General features: G+C 43.8%; 1 protein-coding gene across 4 annotated transcripts in view; it reads left to right on the top strand.

Moving 5' to 3' along the window:
- The window catches only part of DNMT3A (DNA methyltransferase 3 alpha), a 451,028-nt gene that overhangs the window by 358,362 nt on the left and 65,627 nt on the right, over nt 1-27,039 (top strand). For all 4 annotated transcript variants that reach the window (XM_082251154.1, XM_082251152.1, XM_082251153.1 and 1 more), the window contains 3 exons: nt 21,761-21,973; nt 25,658-25,816; nt 26,198-26,305. In XM_082251154.1, the coding sequence (XP_082107280.1) occupies nt 21,761-21,973; nt 25,658-25,816; nt 26,198-26,305 (480 nt within the window). The remainder of the gene's footprint in view (nt 1-21,760; nt 21,974-25,657; nt 25,817-26,197; nt 26,306-27,039) is intronic.

Here is a 27,039-nt window from a genome sequence, read left to right as displayed (position 1 = left end):
TTGGGATGCCTTTAATTATAAACGTGTGCAAGGAATCGTGCAATTTTGTGCACGCTCGCACACTATAGTATGGTGAAAGAGGGCTCAGATCCTCTCTATAGGTCTGACATACAGATGTGTATGTAAATAGAGGACAAATCGAACCATTACTCTATGGGGTTGATTTACTAAAAGCAAGTAGACTGTGCACTTTGCAAAGTGCAGTTACACCAGAGCTTAGTAAATAAGGAAAAGCTTCATTTGGCTAAAAATACCCAATCACATGCAAAAAAAAACAAAAAAAAAAATGCATTTTTGCTTGCATGTGATTGGATGATAGAAGTCAGCAGAGCTTCTGTTCATTTACTAAGCTTTGGAGCAACTGCTCTTGCAAAGTGCACAGTCTATTTGCCTTTAGTAAATGAACCCATTGAAAAGCAAGATCTGATTGTGATTGGAAGCCACAGAATTGTCTGGTGTGCGGTTGGCGTTGGTCCCCCTTTAACCCCTTCATTGTCTAAGCCTTTTTCTGACACTTGTTGCTTACAAGGTAAAATCAGTATTTTTTGCTAGAAAATTACTTAGAACCCCCAAACATTATATTTATATATTTTTAGCAGAGACCCTAGAGATCAAAATGGGGATATTTGTAATATTTATGTCATACTGTATTTGCGCAGCAGTCTTTCAAATGCATTTTTGTGGAAAAAATTAAATTTCATGAAAAAAAAAAAAACAGTAAAGTTTGCCCAATTTCTTTGTATAATGTGAAAGATGATGTTACGCCGAGTAAATAGATATCCAACATGTCATGCTTTAAAATTGTGCACACTCATGGAATAGTGACAATCTACAGTACTTAATAATCTCCATAGGCGACACTTTAAAAATGTTAACCTGTTTAGAGTTTCAGAGGAGGACTTGTTCTAAAATTATTGCCCTCGCTCCAACGATCGCAGTGATACCTCACATTTGTGGTTTGAACACTGTTTACATTTGCGGGCGCGATTTACGTTTGCGCTTGCTTTTGCGCGCGAGCTCGAAAGGAATGGGGCACTTTACTTTTTTTTTCTAATTTATTTTATTGTATTTTTTTTATTTTTACACTGTACCTTTAGCTTTTTTTTATAATCACTTTCATTGCTGTCACAGGGAATGTAAAGCTTCCTTGTGACAGTAATAGGCAGTGACAGGTACTCTTTATGGCGCGATCTGGGGTCTAGAAGACCCCAAATCCCTCCTCTGCACTTAAAAGCATTCAAAACGCCAAGTTTGGCTGTTTTGAATACTTTCATTTTTAAAAAATCTGGTGCCTCTAAGTCTCTGGTAACCGGAAGTGATGTCCGGACATCGCTTCCTGGTTACTAGATCCGAGACCCAATCGGAGCCCGATTACTGCTTTGTTTGGGTCTCCGGCGGAGCGGCGGATAACACTGCTTGTGATAACGGGTTAGCGGCTGCTTAGTCGCATTGGTTGTTATGACAAGAAAGCTGACCACTCCAAGAACTGGTACTGGGGTGATGCCAGCTGCAGGCATCACCCCGGTACAACCCCTTGAAGCCGAAGGACGCATATATGCGTTAGGTCTGTGTTCAGGAGTTAAGGCTGCATTCATACCTGAGAATTGCGGGGGGTTTTTTGGGGTGTTTTTTTCTGGCGTTTGTATGGGCGTGTTTCTACAGTGTTTTTGAGCTTTGGCGTTTTTTTTATTAGCCAATAGAGAAAAATATCACCTGTTTCACTATTTATTGCTATGTTTTTCAACTTTTCATCCACTTTTATTTATTATTTGTTATTATTTATTTGTTATTTTTTTTAACGTTTTTTGTAAGGGGTTAAAGGTTATGGTTTAATTATTTTTATTTATTATTATTTATTTACGTATTATTATTATTTTTTTGTTGTGTTTGGTTAGGGGTAATATGAGGGTTAGGAAGAGGGGTTAATATTAGGGTTAGGGGCTAGGAATTATTATTAGGGTTAGGCGTTATTATTAAGTGTCAATGTTAGGGTTAATTTATTTATTTTTATTATTTATGTAATTTATTTTTCTTTTGTTTACAAATTATTATTATTTATTTTTATTTAATTATTGCATTTTTGCAAAAAAAAAAAAGGCTTAGAAATGCGCAACAAACCGCGCTAATACACTCAAAAACATGAACATTTCCATGCATTTCTATGGAACAAAAATGCTTCAAAAACACACTAATCTGCCTGATTCAAGCTACAAAAAACGCTCCAGAACCTTTTTGAGTTCAGGCGACATATAGTGGAGATGTGAACCATCTCCATAGGGAACAATTGATTTTTTCTCCTCCTCGAGGTTGAAGCTACAAAACGCTGAGGTGTGAATGGGACCTTAAAGGAGTTGTGAAGTCAGAAGGTTTTTTTTATCTTAATGCATTCTATGTATTAAGATAAAAAGCCTTTTGTGTGTAGCAGCTTCCCCAGCACCCCCTAATACTTACCTGAACCACATTTCTATCCAGCAATGTCCACTAGTCCCTCGGCCGTCCGGGACTCTCCCTCCTGATTGGCAGGGACACAGCAGCAGCGCCATTGGCTCCTGCGGCTGTCAATCCAAGTCAGTCAGCCAATCAGGAGAGGGGGCAGGGCTGAACGGCTGCTCCATGTCTGAGTGGACACACGGAGCTGCAGCTCGGCTCTGGTGCCCCCATAGCAAGCTGCTTGCGGTGGGGGCACTTGACTGAAGGGAGAGGCCAGGAGGTGCAAAGAGGAACCCAAGAAGAGGAGGATGTGGGCTGCTTTGTGCAAATCCACTGCATCAGAGCATGTTTGTTATTTAAAGCGGATTTCCACCCTGGGAATACTTTTTTTAATAAAAATACCCCCGGGACAGTCAGGGCTAGTACATTCCACAATGGATAGCCTCTGATTTTTCCCCGGGTTGCACTTACCCTTTAGGAGAAATACTTACCTTGAAAAAGTATTGTCCAGCGCTGCCATCTCAGGTGTGGGCAGCTTGAAGCCAGCGCGATCCTCCTCTGCATCCCCTTCCGTCTTCTTTGGTCCCATGATGCACTGCACCGGCCCCGTCGTCACTTCCGGTGCGCGTGCTTCATCCCTCCACAGCTTCTGGGCATGCCCAGAAGCTGTTTAGAAGGGAATGACGTGTGCACACCGGAACTGACGAGCGGGGCCGGTGCAGGCGCAATGATTCCTGGGAGCGATGACGTTCAGCTCCCAGGAATCATTGCAAAGCCAGGAAGTGACGACGGGCCGTGGCCGCCGAGGGGAGGAAGAAGGAAGTTAGGTAAGTATATTTTCTTCTATACGAGGTAATTAAAAAAAAAAAAATTGCGATTATCCATTTGTTTTTCAGGTGACCCGGAGCGAGAAGATGGAGGTAAGTATAAATTTAGGGTGGAACTCCGCTTTAATAAAACTAAAAAAAAAAAAAAAACAAGACTTTACAATCAATTTAATGATTGCATTCCTTAAAATCATACAGGTAGAAGAAGCAGTGATGTGGCCCATTAGGAGGTTGGCGTCTTGCTAGGTTCACACCTACGTAGTTTTTAGTGTGTTTGCAGATCCACAGAAACGCACAACAATCCATTTTTTTTTTTTTTTTTCAAATGTTTTATTTTGGTCGGATTAAGGCAGTTCTATGTCAAGAAAACAATAGTACAAAGGTAATGGGCACATCAATTCACATATTTCAAACATGTCCAACCAGAGAATGCAGACTGAACATACATAGGTTCCATAGAATCATCAAAATGGGCAGAATTTAATTATAGAGTCCCACTCAGAAACTAAAAATTTCTATGGGATTGATCGCTGAAGGAGATATATGGGACTACCCATTTGAGTTTTTTTTCTTTTTTTTGGAGGGGGGGGAGGGGGTTTGGGAAGGTTTGAGGTGGCGAAGTAGTATGTTTTAGACCCCTTTCACACGGTTTTCCGGTCCGCTTGTCAATATTTCAGGCAGACCTGATCGTATGCTCCATGCAGCCCTATGGAGCAGGGGGTGTCAGTGGTGACATCTCCACTGACACCTGCTGCTATCCATTCCAATCCTGTCCCTGAAATCTGGGCGGGCGGTACGTTTTCATCCAATCTCCCATAGAGGAGAGCAGGGATCTGACAGCTCTGTCAAAGTAAGCAGACACAGAGCTGTCGTCTGCCTGCTCAGGTGGGATTGGCGGGTCGATCCCCGCTGAGCGAAACAGAGTCCGTCGGGCGCACCGCTTGTGTGAAAGGGGCCTTAGGAGGAAATAGCCAGAGACTATTGGCAGGCAACCAAACTATGGTTCCCTCTTTTCAGAGTATACAAACATATTCCACAACATCCAAGTTTTAGAATATTTTTCACGTTTGTGTTACATTGTAAGGATTAGGTCTTCCATCCTATTTATTTCTTCTACGTAACCAGATACCAATGGTCGGCGACTGTGAGATTTTCCAATTAATAGGAATACAGGACTTGGCAGCGTTCAAAAGGTGACAAACAATATATTTTTTATAAATTTTTGCTGGAATGGTCAAGACGTAGTAAAAACAAAGGCTGGGTTGTCAGGAACCTCATAATCAGTGAATTCTTGGACAATTCTCCGGATTTCGTTCCAGAAAAGTTCAGGTTTGGGACAGGACCAGAAGATACAGAGTAGCATTCCTCATCCCTCCTGGCATCTCCAGCAGTGGTCGGTAGTGTTAGGAAAAAATGTATGTATTAGTGAGGGAGTAATACCACGAGTCATAATTTTAAAATTGGTTTCCTGGACCGATTTAAAGGAAAACCTAATAATGTTTTGTTGTTGGTCTGAAGTAAATGTATCGCTTAAATCTGCTTCCCATTTTGTTATACAAGATAGCTGGTTCAGTATTCTACAGGAGGCGTGATCAATAGGTTGTAAGTTTTAGAAAGAACCTGGGGTTTTAGGTCTGTAATTCTTAGGAATAACTCACTTAAATCTGTCCATACAAGAGTCTAGTAGACATCCCGGGTAAGATAAAGTTTGAAACACAAAATCATAAATTATAATATAATAAATTTCATCAAATTTTTCATTGTTTTCGAAGTGGAGATATTTCATTATGAGGGAGAATCTGTACTCTGACATGTCTGTGCCAAAGAATGGAGTGGCAAGTAATGTATTGGTTGGCCAATACCACTTCTGCAGGGGTTTCCCCACCACTCCCTGAAGAATTATTAGGCCCAGAATTTTCCAAATGTCATCTTTGGTGACTGGTTCCCACTTTCTGCATCCTGCAAACTTCCGATGTGTAGTCAATTGTTGCTCTTTGTACTAGTTTGTCTCGGTAACTATTTTTTCAATAACCTCAGAAATAATTGGAGGTTGTCATGGTCAATGTCAACTTTCACAGCAAATGCTCCAATAAATGGGAATCTTGGGGGCGCTGCCTGATCCGTATCACAGTCAATAGAGCACCAAGTCCTCACATCGCTGAGCTGTCGCAGAATCGTCGCTGTTGTCACTTTTAGTACCTGATGACAAATTTTCCCGACTAATTGCTATCGATCAGTTCTTCAAATATTTCTTATTCGCCGTTGCTGTTTTCCAGTTCGTCCAAAAGCTTTTTTGAGCTAAAAGAACGTTTTTTGGACGCCATGGACGTTATCAATTTTCCAGGCACAACGTACCGTAAAAAGTACAGGCAGGGCACTGGAAAAGCCTCTAAGTGAAATGGCATGACAAAAAGTTGTAATCCTAACAGATTACAGTGTCATGTCATTTTTTTTTTTTTAATCTCCCGCCGGTTCCACTCCCCTGCGACGCAGCTCTCGCAGGGAAGGGAACCAGAAGAAGGTGCCGGCATCGGCCGAACACACAGCGAGAGGACGGCTGGGGAGGACGGCGGGGGGATCGCAGGAGAAGGTGAGTATCATTCTGGGGTAATCCCAAGTGTGGCTACCACTTTTGGCACTGAATATTAACCCCCGAGCCACTTTCGGGAATACCGCTAGGGAGGGTAAAGAGGTAACAAAGGACCAATTACCTGCTGTCAGAAAGTGCAGTACCTGATGGCGACCAGCATTGCATAGAGCTTGGAAAGTTATGTCATGAAGGCCTGGCAAAAATTGTGGGTTTCCTAAGACTGGGAATAATGGAAAATCTTGAGAAGAGAGAGTGGTGAGTGTGAATAGACGAGAACATATATGAGTTTTTGGTCCCATCAAGGGGTGTGATTTCAAGGCGAGAGGTAGTGCCTCGTATCGCCATGGTGTCCCTGATAACGGTATATTACTTTGAGCCATTTAACCATATTTCCTATGGGTCCCATTTACATCTATGCTGTTTCCTGCAATGCATTTTTTTTTTTTGGAAAGGTGCAGGGATTTTTACAGGCAGCTTGGTGTGTTTTTGGCTTCAAAGACTTCAAAGGAACACCCGATTTAAGTGCGCTTTCTGGCATGACAACAGACACCTCCTTATAGCAACACTTCCCAAAAAATGCAAAACCGTGCATGAAAGAAAAGGCAAAATGCGCTGCAAAAACGCGTCAACCACACATGCATAGATATGAACATAGTATAACAATTCACACTTGAGCTGAGCGTCTGTGGTCATTTTTCTGTAGTTTTTGAGCATTTATATAGGTGGTTTTGTGCGCTGAGTGTTGTATTTTTAGCCAATGGAAAGCTTATTATTAGGAAGGAAAACACACTTAACGCATGATTTTCAGACCCTCCCATTGAAGTCCATTGGGGTGAAAACGCACAGCTTTGCCCCAAAAGCAGGCCATGTACTTTTTTAGTGTCAAGTTTCATAACAACGCTCCATTCAGGTGTGAATGGGCACCATTGACTATAATGGAAATCCTGGCGTCCAGCGATGAAGTGCTGGTGAAGCTTCAGATCGCTCTGGTGTGAATGGGGCCTCAGTGTTAGATTTGTGTTTTTTAAAACTGCCGTATTTTGGCATGCTGGCTGCATTTCCAGAAAAGGGTCAGGTGCCATTTTGGCTGTGATTAGGCATGTTGCCAGCTCATTCGAAATGTATGGGGTGCCGCAATTAAACGCATGATAACACTAGACTAGACCTAAGGCACATGTACATTTTTTTTATGGATCTGACAGCAGCTCTATTATAGGCAATCTATGCACATGGCAGTGTTCAGCTCCACATTCTAGAGCAATGTTTCTCAACCTTTTTCCAGTCAAGGCTCCCTTTAGTGCCAGTGTTGTAAAATTTTGTCGAACCCGTGAAAAACTCGGACCTCGTCACTTCCGGGGACAGAGCATCACAAAACAGCTGATGGGAGTCGTCCGTGCGCATGCGGAGTCGTCCGTGCGCATGCGCAGAAGACATTTTTCGAGGTTTGGCAAAATTATAACAGAGAGCGGACAGCTGACTGAGAGAAGGCGGGGCTGAGGTGGGACAGAAGACACCGCCGCGTCATCTGCAGAGCTGAATAGAGGAGGCGGGACGGAGATGCGGCCGTGTAATAAATGCAGGGTTTAAGCGACTCCTTATGTTTTATTATCTTTAGTAATTATCGTATTATTTATCCTTAGGATTTCATTACATTTAGTATTTCTTATTTTGTATTATAGAAATACTAAATGTAATGAAATCCTAAGGATAAATAATACGATAATTACTAAAGATAATAAAACAAGGAGTCGCTAAAGTCCTGCATTTATTACACGGCCGCACCTCCGTCCCGCCTCCTCTATTCAGCTCTGCAGATGACGCGGCGGTGTCTTCCATCCCACCTCAGCCCCGCCTTCTCTCAGTCAACTGCCCGCTATGTGTTATAATTTTACCAAACCAAGATAATGTCTTGTGCGCATGCGCACTTGAGACTCCCATTAGCTGTTTCATGACATAGCGTCACCGGAAGTGACGAGGTCCGATTTTTTCATGGGTCCGAGAAAATTTTAGAACACCGGTTCACACATATGTGATGTCAGACATCACATGTGATTTGCACTGCTCTGAAAATCACATGCGATGTCTGTGCATTGCGAATTTAGCCACATGGATTGTATGGCTGAATTTGCATCACATTTGGACCAAAGACGCATAGGACCCTTTTTTTTGGTCTGCACCAGAATCGGATTGCATTGGGTGTTCACACCTATGCAATCCGATTCATGTCTGAACTGACAATTAGCACTGCGATATGTTAACTGATCTGGGGGTGTCGCTGACTTTAACCTTTGTATTGACACCCCCAGTGATTCGGATATGGCAGTGTGAACTGCCTGCGAGTCAGGTGCAATGCGGGAACCCGCAGTGGATTCGCAGGTTTCCCACATCGCACTTAAAATTATAGAAAATCTCAAAGCACCCTTTAAAATGATGGACAGTCTCGAGGTACCCCATTTTAAAATGTAAAAAACTATTCTAATAGCTTTACATAATGCAGCAACATCCACACGTAGGACACCCAGTGTTAGAGGTGATTTATTCTTCCAAGCAAATATACTTTTGTACACTGGTACTGACGAGTATTCCAGTGTTTTTCTTCTCCATCAATTTCTCTCCATCAGTTAGCTAATGTCACCCCCAGTGCTGAGGGAGAAAGGGTCAAACAAGGATGCTGTGGAGGCAACAGACATCCTCCTTATTAACTGATGATGTCATTAGTTGTTAGGATGCCAGTGTCTAGAAAGTCGTAATGATACATAATGAAAATACGTGGCTTTGTGTAGCTAAAAGGCAGGCTGGATCCATCTACTGGCTGGTATACAATTTTTTATCAATTAGACATTTTGCAGAGGTACCCCTGAAGAAACCTCAAGGCACCCCAGGTTGCCTAGGCACCCTGGTTGAAAAATGGCTGCCTGGTTGAAGTTCGGCATTTTGAATACTTTAAAGTGCAGTGAGGGGTCTGGGATCTTTTAGAACAGCCTTTTTCAACCAGGGTGCCTTGAGGTTCCTTCAGGGGTGCCTTGGCAAAATGCCTAAAAATGTATCAAAAATTGCATACAGGCCAGCAGGTGGTTCAAGCCTGCGTTTTATTTACACAAAGCCACAGTTTTCATTATGCACCATTATGACTTTCTAGACATTGGCATTCTAACAACCAATGACATCATTAGTCAGTGCCCGGACAAGGTCATCCAGAGCAAAGATGCCAAACTGCTGCCTCCCTTCCTATTAGGGTTAGGGCGTCCCCCATCCCGCAATAAACCATTGCGCCCAGGGCAGCCAACTGTCCTGCTCACCCCTTGTCCCAGCCCTGTTATCAGTTAATGAGGATGTTCGTTGCCTCCACAGCATCCTTGTTTGACCCTCTTGTGCCTCTCTCCCTCAACACTGAGGGGACCTTAGCTGACTGATGGAGAGAAATTGAGGGACAAGAGAAACATTGGAATACTAGTCAGTACCAGTGTAATGTAATGGTTAAAGTGAAACTTCAATATGCCTTTGTTGGTGGCTCTTACCCCCTTGGGCAACATTTTGGCGCAAGCGCAGATGTGCCTTCTGACTCTGCCCAGCCTTTGGGCCCTGGGAGAGCCTGTTGGCACATCTGTGCACGTGCAGATGAATTTTCGCATATGCGCAAAGACAGCTAATCGTTTGCGCATGCATAGGAAATCAGCACATGTGCTGCAGGGTTCTTTCGGAAACCAAGACCTATGGCGCATCTGCGCATGCCCAGGGGGCTGGAAGAGCTTCTTGCTTCAGGTAGATAGGCAGACATGCTGACAAGGTGACAAGGTCTGCTTATTTAGGGTGTTCCTTTCCCCCTCCTAAATTGCTGGGAAAAAAAAATACTGGAGGGGTATAATATACTTAGCTTTCTCTGGCTTCCTCCCATGATGCTCACGCAAGGGTGAAGTCTTCTTGCTTCCAGACAGACCTCTAGAAATCCTGAGTAGCCATATTTCAGGTGGAGACAATCTTGCACTGCTGTACTGTCTTCTTGTGAGATTGCAGTTATTCAGCATTCTCAGGATCTTGTTGGTAGGAGGATAACATCACCCCCTGTACTAAAGAAGTCCGGGAAAGGTGAGTATATCTGTTTTTTCCTTCTACAGGGTTTTTTTTTTTTTTTGTAGTTTTATGTGGCGTTTAACCACTTAAGCCCCGGAAGATTTTACCCCTTTCCTGACCAGGGGGTATTTTGCGATTCGGCACTGCGTGACTTTAACAGACGATTGCGCGGTCGTGCGATGCTGTACCCAAACGAATTTGACGTCCTTTTTTTTCCACAAACAGAGCTTTCTTTTGGTGGTATTTGATCACCTGTGTGATTTTTTGATCATGCGCTATAAACAAAAAAAGAGTGACAATTTTGCAAAAATATCAATATAAATTCCCCCCCAAAAAAATGTAAAAGTCAAAATTTTTTTACATTTTTGGCCAATTTGTTTTCTGCTACCTATGTTTGGTAAAAAAAATCACAATAAGCGTATTTTGATTGGTTTGCGCAAAAGTTATTGCGTTTACTAACTAAGGGAAAGATTTTTGTCATTTTTGTTGTTTTTTTTTAACGCGTAATGGCGGCGATCTGCGATTTTTTTTGCGGTACTGCGACATTGCGGCGGACAGATCGGACCCTTGACTGACATTTTTGACACTTTTAGGGGTACCAGTGACATTACTACAGTAATCAGTGCTATACATATGCACTGTTACTGTAAAAATGACACTGGGAGGGAAGGGGTTAACTTTATTGGAGAGGGAGGGGTTAAGTGTGTCCCTAGGGGCGTGTTTCTAACTGTCATTGGATGTGGCTTGTGATGTAAAAGCACAGATCAACGGTCCTACATAGCAGGACCGAGTAATCTGTGCTTTTACACAGGGGAGGATGACAGGCGGCTTTGTTTACATTAGCTGCCTGCCTTTCTCCCTCTCTACCCGACGATCGCGAGTGACCGGCGGACATCAGGTCCGCCGGTCACACGTGGGGGCGGGGGCGGGACCACGCCTCCGGCGGCGAGCGCTCGCCCCCTATTTGCTCCCAGGCTAATGACGTACCGGTACGTCACTTTGCCTGGGAGGGGCTGACCGCCGCCGTATATAGTCGGGCGGCGGTCGGCAAGTGGTTAAGGAAGATAGGGTGGGGGCTAAACTGCATATTTGGACCTTTCTTGAGATGCAGGGTCCACTTTAAGAAATTATGGAAGTACTGAGATGGAGATATTTATGAACCAAGCTGTAACTTTAGTAAATCTGTCTCAAAAACTTTGTGTAGCATTGCCTTGCTTTACAACAGATTAGAAAGGGGTCCCTCACAAAGTTTATAGGAGGCCTCAGTGTGAACCCAGCCAAAGTATTGGTGGGACAGCTACATTTCTTCATGTAGATGTCCTGTGGAGCCCTCATTTTGGCATATATTGCTGTAAAATGTTTGTCACGTGGGTGCTGTGGTTGGCATGAATGATAATGGTCTTTTTTTCTTTCAGTGTTAGGATTGAGATTTAGGTTCCCTGTAGGGTCACCTTAAGGTTAAAGTTTAGGGTTGGTTAAGGGTTGGGGGTCAGGTTGAGTTTGAGGAAAGTCAAAGGTTCATTTTTATACTTAGGGTTAGGGGGTTTTGGTTCAGGATCATTACAGTTACTTTTCAGATCTAGCCAACATACGCCTCTATATGAATGGGGGCAAAACCAAAAGTGTTATGAGACTTGAAGGTCACTGAAAGATTGAACCGTGTTAGGCTGGAGCCTCACTAGATATTTTAGTAGGTCAGTCCTGCAACTAAAATTACCAGGCATTAATCTCCGGGGTTGGCAATTGATCATTAATCTGATAAAACAAATGGCTCCAAATTAATATTATGCAGGATTTATATTGCACCAATAGTTTTGCTGGAGGTGCACCGAATGGAAATTTTGGTGCCGAAACCAAAAATGCAGGATGCACTTAACCGAAAATTACATTTTTTATATTTTTATATATATTTGTATTATGAGTGACTTTTTAATTAATATCACAAATTTACATGAATATGAATTTATTGTCGGCCATTATCAGCACCTTTAGCACGAGAAAGGCTTAAAAAAAAAATGCATCCCTCTAAATTCTATGTATGCTTTCACATTGGTCCGTTACGCTGTTAAAATTCTTGCTTGCTTCATCTTTAGACAGTTAAAAAACCGCAGCAAAAACGCACCTCCCTGGTAAAATGCATTGAAAACGCACAAGAAAGCATCAAAAAGGCTCTATTCACAGCTTGGCGTTCCGCACTGCAATCGCGGCAAAATCGCAACGCACGAAGCTTGACGCTCAGAAAGGAGCAGGAGCTTCTTTTGGGCAACAGTGTCCCGCATTGCGATTTGCCGTGATTGCGATTTATTGCGGGACAACTGTGGCAGAAGGAATTTGTTTCGGCCACCAAATTTTCGGTGCATCTCTAGTTTTTGCAGAGCATTATAATATAAAAGAAGACAGTACAGTTACAATACAATGTAAGACAAGTGGGTTAGGAGGGTCCTGCCCCTGAGAGCTTACAGTCTAAAGGTAGGAGGGTCCTGCCCCTGAGAGCTTACAGTCTAAAGGGAAAGGCAAGTGATATGTAAAGGTAATAACTGGGGGGGATGAGTTGATGGAGAAAGTAAAAGTTCAGTTTATTGGGTGGAGGCGACATAGGCTTCCCTGAAGAGATGAGTTTTCGGGGATTGCCAAAAGATGGATAGATTGAGGTAAGGATAGGAGGGAGAGGCTTTGTAGAAGTTCTGGAGTTGAGCATAGGAGGAGGAGGTGACAGAAAAGCTAGAGTAGGAGGTTCGGAGAGGACAGTTTAGTTGATGTTATGATGATGTAGCTCAAGGCAGCATTGTAGACGGCTTTCCGTGTTTTTAGTATTTTCAATTTTATTTGTTGGGCAAGCAGAAGCTAGTCAAGGAATTGGCAAAGAAGGGTGGCAGACACTGGTTGGTAAGTTGGATGAGTCGGATAAGGGGATCGTCTGTGCAGAGGTAGGCAAAGGAAGAGGGAGTTGTAATATTCAACACAAGAGATATCAAGACAGTGAATTTGTTTATTGGTGGTTTCATTGGTTAAGTGTGTTTTTGAAAATGTTACGAAGGTGAAGACGCCAACTTTTGGATGAAGTAAACCACACAAGTAGCATGTAGTATCCCTAAGGGTCCTTTCACACGGGCAGTGCGCCCGACGGACTCCGTTTTGCTCTGCGGGGATCGATCTGCCAATTCCCAGTGAGCAGGCGGATGACAGCTCCGTCTCCCCGCTCTCCTCTATGGGAGATCAGATGAAAACGGACCACCTGACCGTTTTCATCTGCTCCAATCCTTCAGATGAATGGAAAATAGGATTTCCATCCATCTGGATTTCATGGACAGGATCGGTCGGATAGCATTGAGTGTCTCCACTGACATCTAGTGTTCCATAGGGCTGCATGGAGCATCCGATCAGGTCCGCCTGAAAAACTGACATTGACCTGATCGGAAAGCCCATGTGAAAGGGGTCTTAGTAGTGATCAGTCTCACGTAATCGCACAGTGTTCCAATCATGTGCAGATAATTGCTTCAAGATGCTACTGCAGGCTATTTTGTGTAGTTTACTCCATAGAGAGCTATTTGCTCTGTTTAGCAATTAGTTGCTACTCCTAGCAATTATTTACTAGTAATTTTAGTAGCTGGGCTGAACTGCTGTAAGCGCCCATTCAGACTGGCGCGACACGACTTGCTGGGGCGACCTGTGAAGTCGCGGTACACTTCGGCGCGACTTGCAGGGACTTCATATAATTGAAGTCAATGCATGTCACCTCCAGGTCGCCCCAAAGTAGTACAGGACCCTTTTTCTAAGTCGGAGTTCTCCTATTAGAACGGGTCCTGTACTATTCAATGGCGAGCGACCGACCGCGATTTTTCAGGCGACCAAGTCGCCTGACAAGTCGCGCTAGTGTGAATGGACCCTAAATGTAATGTTTCATGTTACTAGAGTTTAAATTTAGCCATGTATCCCCACTGGCTCAGAATATCCAGAATTCGCGTTTTTGAGCATTTTGGCCATGATGGGGGAATCGGGTAATTTTTTAAATTCAACCAGCTGGCTAAATGAACAAAAACAGCGAATGTATTGGCTGCCTTAGGTAGTCTTTGAGATGCGCCCAAAGAAAGATGCAGAGCACTCTTTCCTTCCTGGTGTTTGGGGGAATGCTTGCCCATTTTTGTGCCTGTATATACATGGAAAAAATTATAAACGCATCACATTTGTTTTTGCCCCCATTTTTCATGAGCTGAACTCAAAGATCTAAGACTTTTTCTATGTACACAAAAGGCCTATTTCTCTCAAATATTGTTCACAAATCTGTCTAAATCTGTGTTAGTGATCACTTCTCCTTTGCCGAGATAATCCGTCCACCTCATAGGTGTGACATATCAAGATGCTGATTAGAAAGCATGATTATTGCACAGCTGTGCCTTAAGCCCCGTACACACGATCAGATTATTGAACGATCTGTCGTCCGTTTTTGTGGCATGCTAGTCTAATGTGGAAAGTGAAGAGGTTATTTTCATACCAATTTTCCCGTACGACAGAATTCTACTTCAGAAGTGATGTCATGTATTGGATTGCTTTCTATGTGTTCTTTCGTCTCTGAGCATGCCTAGTCTTGCTCTTAAGATTTTTTTCCGTCGAAATCTGTAATGAGACGAAAATCGGACGTTGTGTTGACGGACGACAAAGATTTTATAGCCTGCACATCAGGATTTTTTCGGCCGAAAAGTCGGAGTCGACTGTCGAAAGCACCATACTAACCATCCAAAAATTGGCAGATCGGTCGTCGGACGAATTTTCCCTACAGATTTACTTATCGTGTGTACGGGCCTTTAGGCTGGCCACAATAAGTCCCGGTTCACACTGGGGCAACTTGTCAGGCGACTTAGCGGCCTGACAAGTCACGCTCCATTCAGTCCAATGGAACCGTTCTAATCGGAGCGACTCAAGTTGCTCCGACTTAGAAAAAGGTTACTGCACTACTTTAGGGCGACTTGCATTGACTTCTATTAGAGAAGTTGTTTGCAAGCCACGCTAAAGTCGCGCTGCATGGGGCAGCTTCAGAGTCGGGGGACATGGAAGCCGCCCCAGTGTGAACTGAGCCTTGAAGGCCACTCTAAAATGTGCAGTTTTATCACACAGCACGATGCCACAGATGTCACAAGTTTTGAGGGAGCGTACAATTGGCATGCTGACTGCAGGAATGTCCACCAGAGCTGTTGCCCGTGAATTGAATGTTCATTTCTCTACCATAAGCCATCACCAAAGGTGTTTCAGAGAATTTGGCAGTACATCCAACCGGTGTCACAACCGCAGACCACGTGTAACCACACCAGCCCAGGACCTCCACATCCAGCTTCTTCACCTCCAAGATCATCTGAGACCAGCCATCCGGACAGCTGCTGCAACAATCGGTTTACATAATCAAACAATTTCTGCACAAACTATCAGAAACCGTCTCAGGGAAACTCATCTGCATGCTCGACGTCCTCATCGGGGTCTCCACCTGAGTGCAGTTCATCGTCGTAACCGACTTGAGTGGGCAAATGCTCACATTCGATGATGTCTGGCAATTTGGAGAGATAAAAAAAGGTGCGTATAGGAGCCTCAGCCCATATAAACACTAGCAGCGCTAAAACAACCTCTAACAAGGTTGAAGGTAAATGGCAAACAAAGTAGGAAATTAATATAAAGCCTTAAAGTTCATAAGTCCATAATATTCTCAGGGTGAAGTCACACGAAAGAATGGGTGCATAGAAAATTCGTTGTGTGGTGGAACACAAGACTTCTTTATCGATCACTCAGCAACCATCATATCCTTCACCTCACCACTGTGCTCCCCCCCCTTGAGAGTGGACACGTACCCTTAACGCTAGGGTTTAGCGCTTTATTCAATCAAAAATCCTCCACTTCCGGATGGTGATCCCCTCAGGATTCCACTCCAACTAGTAGGGATATAGTCAGCGCCTCCTCCTCTCCTCTCACATAAAAAGGGGGGACAGATACCTCCTCCTCTCGTCTCACATAAAAGGGGAACAGATACCCATAGCGTAATATGTACAAACAAGGCTTTATTAAAAAAATTAAAATCACACTCACATGGAATCGGATGTATTTATGCGAACAACATATCCAAGGCACAAAACCCGGTCCTCCTACTACTGACGTTGTCCCCACTGAGCCACACGGTACGGGTGATCCAGCCACCCTATCACGATGTTACTCGGACTCAAATGGCGTTTAGTGCTAGGGATCCTCTGGGATGTCCTTGGTATGGAACAGAATGACCGCGTGCTCACGCCCTGACGCGTTTCGTCGGCACTGGACTTCTACTGAGGGCATATTACGCTATGGGTATCTGTTCCCCTTTTATGTGAGACGAGAGGAGGAGGTATCTGTCCCCCCTTTTTATGTGAGAGGAGAGGAGGAGGCGCTGACTATATCCCTACTAGTTGGAGTGGAATCCTGAGGGGATCACCATCCGGAAGTGGAGGATTTTTGATTGAATAAAGCGCTAAACCCTAGCGTTAAGGGTACGTGTCCACTCTCAAGGGGGGGGAGCACAGTGGTGAGGTGAAGGATATGATGGTTGCTGAGTGATCGATAAAGAAGTCTTGTGTTCCACCACACAACGAATTTTCTATGCACCCATTCTTTCGTGTGACTTCACCCTGAGAATATTATGGACTTATGAACTTTAAGGCTTTATATTAATTTCCTACTTTGTTTGCCATTTACCTTCAACCTTGTTAGAGGTTGTTTTAGCGCTGCTAGTGTTTATATGGGCTGAGGCTCCTATACGCACCTTTTTTTATGTTATGTTTTGAGTATAGCTGCTGCTTTATTGGTTATATAGGCATACGAGTATATCTTGCTGCATTGCTAGATACATACGTTTTGATCCTAGGAGTATTGCATATACATGAGCGCTGAGTGGGTGGGATAAGGAATACTTTTTCTTTCTTGCTCCTTTTCTATAATTTGGAGAGATGTTCTCTTCTTGGATGAATCCCGGTTTTCTTAGATCTTTGAGTTCAGCTCATGAATAATGGTTGCAAAAAAGCAAGCGTTGCATTTATAATTTTGTTCAGTATATGTAGCTATAATGTAGCCCTGTAAATCACAATTGTTTGAAAGGCCTGGGTGTACAATAAAGATAAAAGGTTCCCCTCCCTCCTCCATTTAGGGAGAGGGGAAGGTTGGGATTTATGGCAGACAGTGTGGCCTGAAGGGGTTCTGCTTGTTGGAACCTGAATGTGTATGATTGGAACAGGTGAGCCACTCTGTTATTAGACAGTTACCTGCCTTTCTGGGCCTTCAACTGACAGGAGCTTATTACTACAGTTTTTTTTCTCTTACAGGTAGGATGCACCGATACCCATTTTTATTGGCGAGTACCAGTGCCGATATGGTCCCGAATGGGGTCAAATCGCACTGCAAAGAATTGCATGTGATTTGAACTGGAATGCAGTGCAATTCTTGTCCGAATGGCATTCAGTTTCCCCACCGCTCCTGTGTGAACCCAGGTTTGTCATCAAGATTTCTACCTGGGTTCACACAGGAGCAGGTGGGAAACCGTATGCGATTTGGACAGGAATCGCAACGCATTTCTGTTCAAATTGCATGTGATTCTTTGACGTGCAATTTGCGCCCGTTCATTTTGTATGGGCGCAAATCGCACCGCAAAGTATTGGTTTCAGGTATCGGGAGCATTTTTACGAATACGCGTACTCGTAAAAAATACTCGGAATCAGCACCGGTATCGGTGCATCCCTAGTTACAGGGCATCGATTATATTCTTTTGTGCAGTTTATTAAAGGCCGCCGTGTGAAACATCCCACAAATGCAAGTCATTCATCAGTCTAACTCTTGTGTACATTAAACCTAGTGTCCATTTATGAGCAACAAATAAATATTGTATCTAACAGGCTTCTGGTCCCCAAATGAGTGACATTTTATGAACCCAACTGGTATTCTTGGCGGCATACCACTGGACGCTTAATCTTTGCAGCTGGGAATGATGTCTGCTCTGATGTGCGCTGTTACTCCTACACCTATGAAGTCCCAGCCTAATGCCAGCCAGCTAGTAAGGTTTGCACAAAAGAAGTCTTGTATTAACACAATACATGGCCAAAGGGTCGTTGACACCTGACCATCACACTTAGTTTGGAGCCATTACCGAACCGAAAATTCATAATGCACTTGGCCGAAAGCGAAAATGACAGTTTTCAAAATATCTATATAAATTTTTATATATATAATTGTATTTGACTTTTATTTATTATCACAAATTTAAAGAAATATGAATTTATTTCAGCCATTATCTGCACCTTTAGCGCAAGAAAAGCTCAAGAAAAATGCATACCTTAAAAATTTTACGTATGTCTTCACACTGGTCTGTTGCGCTGGTCTGTTCCTTGCTGCATTTTTGGTAATTTAAAAAAACTGCACCAAAAACGGACCTCTCAGTTAAAATGCACTGAAAACGCAGCAAGAATTCATCAATAACTCACCCGTGTCACGTTTTTGATGCTGTTTTTGAGTCACATGACCTATGAAAAACACACAATAAGCACAGTAAAATGGTGGAAAAATTGCGACACCATTTTTGGCCGATATGTTTTGGCGCATCTCTAACAGCTATGTAAGCTTGACGGGCATCATGAAATCCCAATCCAAAAGTATTAGGAGAAATATGTACTCCCTAGCCAAGCCCCAGCTGTGGTTGCTGAGGATGAGCGGGGTCCCTTCACACCCTGATAATCGAAATGCATAAATACAAGCTCCAAATTGTTTTTTTTTTTTTCTTGTCTTGCATTAAAGTGGTATTAAAGGATCTGATCTTTTTTTTAAAATAACAAACATGTCATACTTACTTGATCTGTGTAATAGTTTTGCACAGAGCAGCCCGATCCTCCTCTTTCGGATCCCCGGCTGGTGCTCCTGGCTCCTCCCTTTGACCAGTGCCCCAATGGCGGAACTACCAGAGTTGTAAAGGTCAGTCTTGTGACCGGGTTCTGGCATTCTGCTACTGTTGGGGGTATTTCTGGCTGCAGGACTGTGAGCTAAGATCACTTACAGCCCAGAGCCGGCACTGACTGTTCCCCCTCCCTCGCACAGATGGGAGAAGAAAGAGCTGATCTGCTCCTTCTCCTCCTGTGTAGCACCGTTGGAAGTGTGAAGCTAAGCAGCTGAATTTTATCATTTAGCTGCTGGGTTTCACACTTCCCGGGGTTCACACACAGGAGGATAGGGGGGAGGGAGGAGAAGGAGCAGATTGGCTCTCTCCTCTCAGATCGGTCCGGGGGAGGGGGAACTGTTAGTGCAGGCTCTGGGCTGTATGAGAGAGACCCTCTCAGCTCAGAGTCCTGCTGAGGGGGCACTGATAGGCAGCAATGACAGGCTGCACTGATAGGCGGCATTGATGAGCATGGATAGGTGGCACTGGTGAGAAGCATTGATGAGGACTGATGGGTGGTTCTGATGGGCACTGATAGGCAGTATTAATGAGCACTGATAGAAGGCACTAATAGGTGGCATAAATGGGCACAGATAGGTGGCACTAATGGGCACTGATAGGTGGTATTGATGAGCACTGATAGGCGGCACTGATAGACAGCATTGATGAGCACTGATAGGCAGAACTGATGAGCACTGATAAGCGGCATTTATGAGCACTGAAAGGTGGCACTAATAGGTAGCATTATTGAGCACCGATAGGTAGCAGTGATCATTAGGGCACTGATGATCAGTACCCTGATTATCAGTGTAAACAATATACTAAAAGTCTTGCCGATTAAGGCCTCTCCTTTCCTTACACAAACACAGCGTGGGAGGAAAGGACTGCCGATAACCGGCAAGTCTGTATACATTTGATCAGCTGAATACATGGTAAAGGGCCGCTGTGATTTGCCCTTAAATGTGATCTGTAATCAGCTGTGTCCAAAGGACACAGCAGTCACAGAGCGCACTGAATTCACGCCCCAGGGGGCATGCAGGTTCTGGGAGGATGTCCATGGATGCCCTCCCAGAACTGGAAACCTAGGGCTTGGATGGAAGGGGGTGGAGGGGTGTCGGGGGAGGTTTCCTTTATGGTTTCTTGCACCAGGGCCCTGAAGGTTCTAGTTACACCTCTGCATTGCCTCCAATAGCAAGCTGCTTGCTATGTTGGCACTGCTGCGTGCTCACTCCCAAGCCCTGCTCTGTGTATCCTTAAAAAAACCTTCAGCCTTTACAACCAAATTAAGCCTCATTTCAGTGTGTGCAGAACATTAAACAAAATGCCTGACACCAGACCTTGCTCCTCCTCCTCCTCCTCTGAATGTTTTCACCCTAATAATTGCTTACTTCTAGGCCTATAATTAAGGTTTATAGAAGTCTGTATAGGAGATATTTAATCATCATGGTCAGCAAGGTTTACTCCAGGCAGATGGCTAAATACTCCACTGAAATATATACTTTTGGGTTGCTTTACCTGACAAAGGATTTGCAATTGTGTCCATCTAGTCCAGGGGTCTCCAAACTTTATGAAAAATGGACCAGTTTACTTTAGGGGGGCCAGACTGTGGCCAGTGGGAGAAGAAAATGTCCTGGCGTTAGTGGGAGTGTACAATGCCCCATCATTGGCATTAGGGGGAATAATAATACCCCATTTTTGGTATAAGTGGGAGATATAGTGCCCCATCATTGGTGTCAGTAATAGTGCCCCATATTTGGTGTCTGTGGAAGGAATAGTGCCCCATATTTGGTTTCAGTGGGAGGAATAGTGCCCCATCATTAATGTCAATTGGAGGAATAGTGCCCCATCATTAATGTCAGTTGGAGGAATAGTGCCCCATCATTAATGTCAGTTGGAGGAATAGTGCCCCATCATTAATGTCAGTTGGAGGAATAGTGCCCCATCATTATTGTCAGTTGGAGGAATAGTGCCCCATCATTAATGTCAGTTGGAGGAATAGTGCCCCATCATTATTGTCAGTTGGAGGAATAGTGCTCCATCATTAATGTCAGTTGGAGGAATAGTGCCCCATCATTAATGTCAGTTGGAGGAATAGTGCCCCATCATTAATGTCAGTTGGAGGAATAGTGCCCCATCATTATTGTCAGTTGGAGGAATAGTGCCCCATCATTAATGTCAGTTGGAGGAATAGTGCTCCATCATTAATGTCAGTTGGAGGAATAGTGCCCCATCATTAATGTCAGTTGGAGGAATAGTGCCCCATCATTAATGTCAGTTGGAGGAATAGTGCCCCATCATTAATGTCAGTTGGAGGAATAGTGCCCCATCATTATTGTCAGTTGGAGGAATAGTGCTCCATCATTAATGTCAGTTGGAGGAATAGTGCTCCATCATTAATGTCAGTTGGAGGAATAGTGCCCCATCATTAATGTCAGTTGGAGGAATAGTGCCCCATCATTAATGTCAGTTGGAGGAATAGTGCTCCATCATTAATGTCAGTTGGAGGAATAGTGCCCCATCATTAATGTCAGTTGGAGGAATAGTGCCCCATCATTATTGTCAGTTGGAGGAATAGTGCCCCATCATTATTGTCAGTGGGAGGAATAGTGCCCCATCATTATTGTCAGTTGGAGGAATAGTGCCCCATCATTAATGTCAGTGGGAGGAATAGAGCTCCATCACTGGTATCAGTGAGATCAATAGTGCCCCATCAATGGTGTCAGTGGGAAGAATAGTGCCCCATCGTTGGTGGCAAGAACTATACCCCACTGTTACTGATGGTGGGGGAATCGTATTGTGGTGGTCAATGTATATAGATATTTGTAAACCTAGAACTGTAATAATATAATTGCTTTGTCACCATTGGCACTCCACATTTCTACCACTAATGTGCATATTTTTTTCTTTCTCTAGGCTGAAAAGAAGCAACAGCTGGTGGCCGTCATAAACGCCATGGAGGAAACGGTTTCCAGAGAACCTCAGAAAGAAGAGGAGACCACCCCACCACCCTCCCAGCAACCCACAGATCCGGCCTCCCCCACTGTGGCCACCACTCCTGAGCCTGCTGTTGCTGATGCTGGAGACAAGACTGCCTCTAAATCCGCTGATGATGAAGCAGAGTATGAGGTATGAAGAGGGGTAATGTGTTAGGGCAATTCGTATCGCTTAAAAATGTTATCGTGTAATAGTATATGCAAAGTTATAGTATGATTTTTGCATTCGACCTGTATTAAAAGCTCTGTCTAGTTATGGAGCTAAGGTAGAATGGGGTAATTGTCATTGAGCTAAGGTGAGATGGAGTCATTGTCATTGAGCTAGGGTGGGATGGAGCCATTGTCATTGAGTAAAGGTGGGATGGAGTCATTGTCATTGAGCTAAGGTGGGGTTGAGTCGTATTAAAAGCTCTGTCTAGTTATGGTGCTAAGGTAGAATGGGGTAATTGTCATTGTCATTGAGTTAGGGTGGGATGGAGTCCTTGTCATTGAGCTAAGGTGGAATGGAGTCATTGTCATTGAGTTAAGGAGGGATGGAGTCATGGTCATTGAGCTAAGGTGGGATGGAGTCATTTTCATTGAGCTAAGGTGAGATGGTGTCATATTAAAAGCTCTGTCTAGTTATGGAGCTAAGGTAGAATGGGGTAATTGTCATTGAGTTAAAGTGGGATGGAGTAACTTAAATTGAGCTAAGGTGGGAGTGAGCCATTGTCATTAGATAAGGTGAGATGAAGTCATTGTCATTAAGCTAAGGTAGGATGTAGTTATTGTCATTGAGCTAAGGTGGGATATAATCATTTTCATTAAGCTAAGGTGAGATGGAGTCATTTTCATTAAGCTAAGGTGGGATAGAGTCATTGTCATTAAGCTAAGGTGGGATGGAGTCATTTTCATTAAGCTAAGGTGGGATAGAGTCATTGTCATTGAGCTAAGGTGGGATGGAGTCATTTTCATTAAGCTAAGGTGGGATAGAGTCATTGTCATTGAGCTAAGGTGGGATGGAGTCATTGTCATTGAGCTAAGGTGAGATAGAGTCATTGTCATTAAGCTAAGGTGGGATGGAGTCATTGTCATTAAGCTAAGGTGGGATGGAGTCATTGTCATTAAGCTAAGGTGGGATGGAGTCATTGTCATTGAGCTAAGGTGGGATAGAGTCATTGTCATTAAGCTAAGGTGGGATGGAGTCATTGTCATTAAGCTAAGGTGGGATGGAGTCATTGTCATTGAGCTAAGGTGAGATAGAGTAATTGTCATTAAGCTAAGGTGAGATAGAGTCATTGTCATTAAGCTAAGGTGGGATGGAGTCATTGTCATTGAGCTAAGGTGGGATAGAGTCATTGTCATTAAGCTAAGGTGGGATGGAGTCGTTGTCATTGAGCTAAGGTGGGATAGAGTCATTGTCATTAAGCTAAGGCGGGATGGAGTCGTTGTCATTGGGCTAAGGTGAGATGGAGTCATTGTCATTGAGCATAGGTGAAATGGAGTCATTGTCATTCAGCTAAAGTGGGGTGGAGTCATTGTCATTCAGCTAAGGCTGGATGAAGTCAACAGTAGTGAGCAAAGGTGGAATGGAGTCTATTTAATTCAGCGGGTTGAAGTCATTGTTAATGAAGTCACTGTTAGTAAGTTAAGGTGGAATTAATTAATTGATAGTGAGCTATGATTATATGGAGTTTTTGTGGGATGGAGTTAAAAATCAATCATAAAACGCATCAAAAATGCACTGCAGTTTTTTTTTTTTGTGCTCATTTAGAGTCACATATCCATGTTTCACAGGTGTATGCTGGGAGTCAGGCAACCAGAAACGGCATAAAAAATCCATCATGCATTCTTACCGTGTTTTTCAACGAACTGGTGTGAAAGGGCCCTTACATGTGAACAGCAGTGGTGCTGGCCATTCATTTGTAAAGAGCACAAATCTGACAACTACAGCTATTCACACACCCTCTCCCATGCAGCATTTACAACCAACAGCAAGGATCTACAGAGTCTTATTTGCATCCCTCTAAATGTAGACTTGGATGAATAGCTTGTCATGATAAATGTACATTAGAGCAACCATAGTTTAAATACACTGGCTCCCAGGATAATTATTGCCCCTTCTACTTAAAGCGGCTCTTCAGTCATTTTTTCATCTTTCCATCAATTCTCTGCCCTTGTTGTTTTATATTTGAATAGTAAAACTTTTTTTTTCTGCCGGTAAATACCTTATACAGCCCACTTCCTCTTTCTTGTTTGGTAAAAAGCCTAGGCTAATGACAGCTATCTCTCTAACTCTATTGAGAGTTTGCCAGCAAGGGAGTCATAGGAAAGCCAAGGAGAGCTGGAGGGGGCTGGATGAGGGCGGAGATAACAGGAGACTGCAGAGAGTGTGTGGCGTGAGTGTGTCTGTTTGTATATATATGTATGTGTCTGTATATATATATATATATATATACACATAGACGGTTCAAAATCTCAGCCAGATCAACAGGAACCGGCCGAGATTATTATTATTTTATTTAATCATTTATTTTTTAACTAGTAATGGCGGCGATCAGCGACTTATAGTGGGACTGTGACATTGTGGTAGACAAATCGGACTTTTGCTTTGTTTACACTTATTTTTTACACCTGAATAATGCACCACTAAGTGACACTTTTTGGGGACCAGTGACACCAATACAGTGATCAGTGCTAAAAAATATGCACTGTCACTGTACTAATGACAATGGCAGGGAAGAGCTTAACATCAAAGGGTAAAATATGTCCATAGGGAGTGCTTTCTCACTGTGTGAGGTGCTTGTACTGTGGAAAGACTCAGCCAGCTGAGCAGAAACACAGAATTTCTGTCTTTCCTTGTAACAGAACGGCGATCTGCCATGTTTACATCGGAAGACTGCGGTTCTGCTTCTGTCGGCAACGATTGGTGGGTCCTGGCAGTCATCAGGTCCGCCGGACCCGCTGATTGGCTGCTGCTGTGTCCAATCACAGTGGAAGCTGGCCGCTGGCGGCGCGCTTGCGTGACGCAAGCCTGGAAGTGGCGATGACCTACCTCTACGTGGTTTTGCCTGTAGGAGCCACCGCCCCGCAGTATAGATACGTAGGTTAAGGTATAACTTTGCAAACACACTGTCACTTTTCCATGCGTGGTCAACATGACAATGTCCCTTTCAAATGGAACCACAAGCAAGAAAAAAATCCAGTTACTATATATATATATTCAGTATAGTTAAGCCTAGTACACACGGGCCAAATGCCAGGCAACATCAGCCGGTTCAATAAACACTGGCCAGCATTTGGCCCATGTGTCGGGCAGCCGGTCCGACAGAAACCGGCAGTTCGGCTAGCTTCTGTCGGACAAAATGCTTGAAAACCAACAGCCGACCGGCTCCCAATCGGCGCTCTCAGCAAGTGACCGGAGTGTTCTGGTGGGAGGCCATCCCCCTGTCAAAGCACAACAGCTCAGTAGGGGAGATCGCTGTACTAACATCGGATTGTTAGTACAGCAGCTCCAACCGGAGCTGTCTTTTTTTTTCTTTATTGTTTAACCCAGTTTTTTATTTTTCTTTCAACCCATTGAGTTGGAACAATACATAAATAAATAAAAATGATAGTGTGTACTAGACTTAAAGCCAGGTATACACTACAGTTTTTTGCGGGGTTGCACAAAAAAAAAACTGTAAGCTCCAGTCGGAGATGGAGCCGGCCGAATAGAGTTACCTTTTTTTATGAGTCACAAGACTGGCTGAACAAGTAAATATTGATCTACTAGGCAATTGTTCCGATGTAATATTAAAAAGTGAATGTAGCTGATCATGTGCCTCTCGTTTTCTAGGATGGCCGAGGCTTTGGCATTGGGGAGCTGGTCTGGGGCAAGCTGCGTGGCTTCTCGTGGTGGCCCGGCCGAATCGTTTCCTGGTGGATGACCGGAAGAAGCCGAGCGGCAGAGGGTACTCGCTGGGTCATGTGGTTTGGAGATGGCAAGTTCTCTGTGGTAAGTAGTTCTATAACAGACTAGTGGGGCCAAGACTTGTATATGGCAAGCGTCCCCGTGTTTCTTCCAGGTCGTTATATTCAGAAAGTCTATATTCAGAGATTTAGCATGACTGGATGGCAAATGGCTTTTTATAAAGGAGGTCATAAAAAGCATTCCCTGTGTTTGTTTTTGGGCCCCAGTCACTGTTATAGGTGTGCCTCCTTGTGTTTTCCCAGATGGAGGACTTTTTATCATGCAATAAAATTACATAAAAATCTGTGCTTTGGTGCGTCCGTTGATTTCAATGCACAAGTGTAGCAAAAAACTTGCTTTGAAAAAATGATGATGTAAACAGTGTCTTATATTTTTTCTATTTTTATAAATCTGATCTTTAATTAGGTATGTGTGGAGAAATTGCTGCCCCTCAGCTCATTCGCCAACACCTTCCACCAGGCGACATACAGCAAACAGCCAATGTACAGAAAAGCCATCTATGAGGTGCTACAGGTGAGGAGAACCATTACTGTCCTGCCTACTGCAGCCCGTCACAATACTGACCCATTATTGACCCACTGACCCATTATTGACCCACCTCCTGTCCTTTCCAATACTGAGCTACTACTGTCCTTCCCAATAATGGCCCACTACCATCTACTGTCCTGTCCAAAACTGAGCTACTACTCTCCTTCCCAATACTTACCCACTACTGTCCTGTCCAATACTGAGCTTCTACTGTGCTGTCCAATACTGACCCACTACTGCCCTATCATCTACTGACGCACTACTGTTCTGTCCAGTACTGAGCTACCACTTCCCTTCCCAATACTGACCCATTACTGTCCTACCATCTACTGACCTACTACTGTCCTGTCCAATACTGAGCTACTACTGTCCTGTCCAATACTGACCCACTTCTACCGTAATATCTAATGACCTTCTACTGTCCTGTCCAATACTGAGCTACTACTGTCCTGTCCAATACTGAGATACTACTGTCCTGTCCAATACTGACCCACTACTGCCCTAATATCTACTGTCCTGTCTAATACTGAGCTACTACTGTCCTTTCCAATACTGTCCCACTACTGCCCTACCCTTCTACTGACGCACTACTGTTCTGTCCAGTACTGAGCTACTACTTCCCTTCCCAATACTGACCCATTACTGTCCTACCATCTACTGACCTACTACTGTCCTGTCCAATACTGAGCTACTACTGTCCTGTCCAATACTGACCCACT

This window comes from Pelophylax lessonae, assembly GCF_965119305.1.
Source record: "Pelophylax lessonae genome assembly, chromosome: 3".
NCBI lineage: Eukaryota > Metazoa > Chordata > Amphibia > Anura > Ranidae > Pelophylax > Pelophylax lessonae.
The sequence above is the reverse complement of the archived record's forward strand: the minus strand, read 5'-3'. Positions and strand labels throughout refer to the sequence as shown.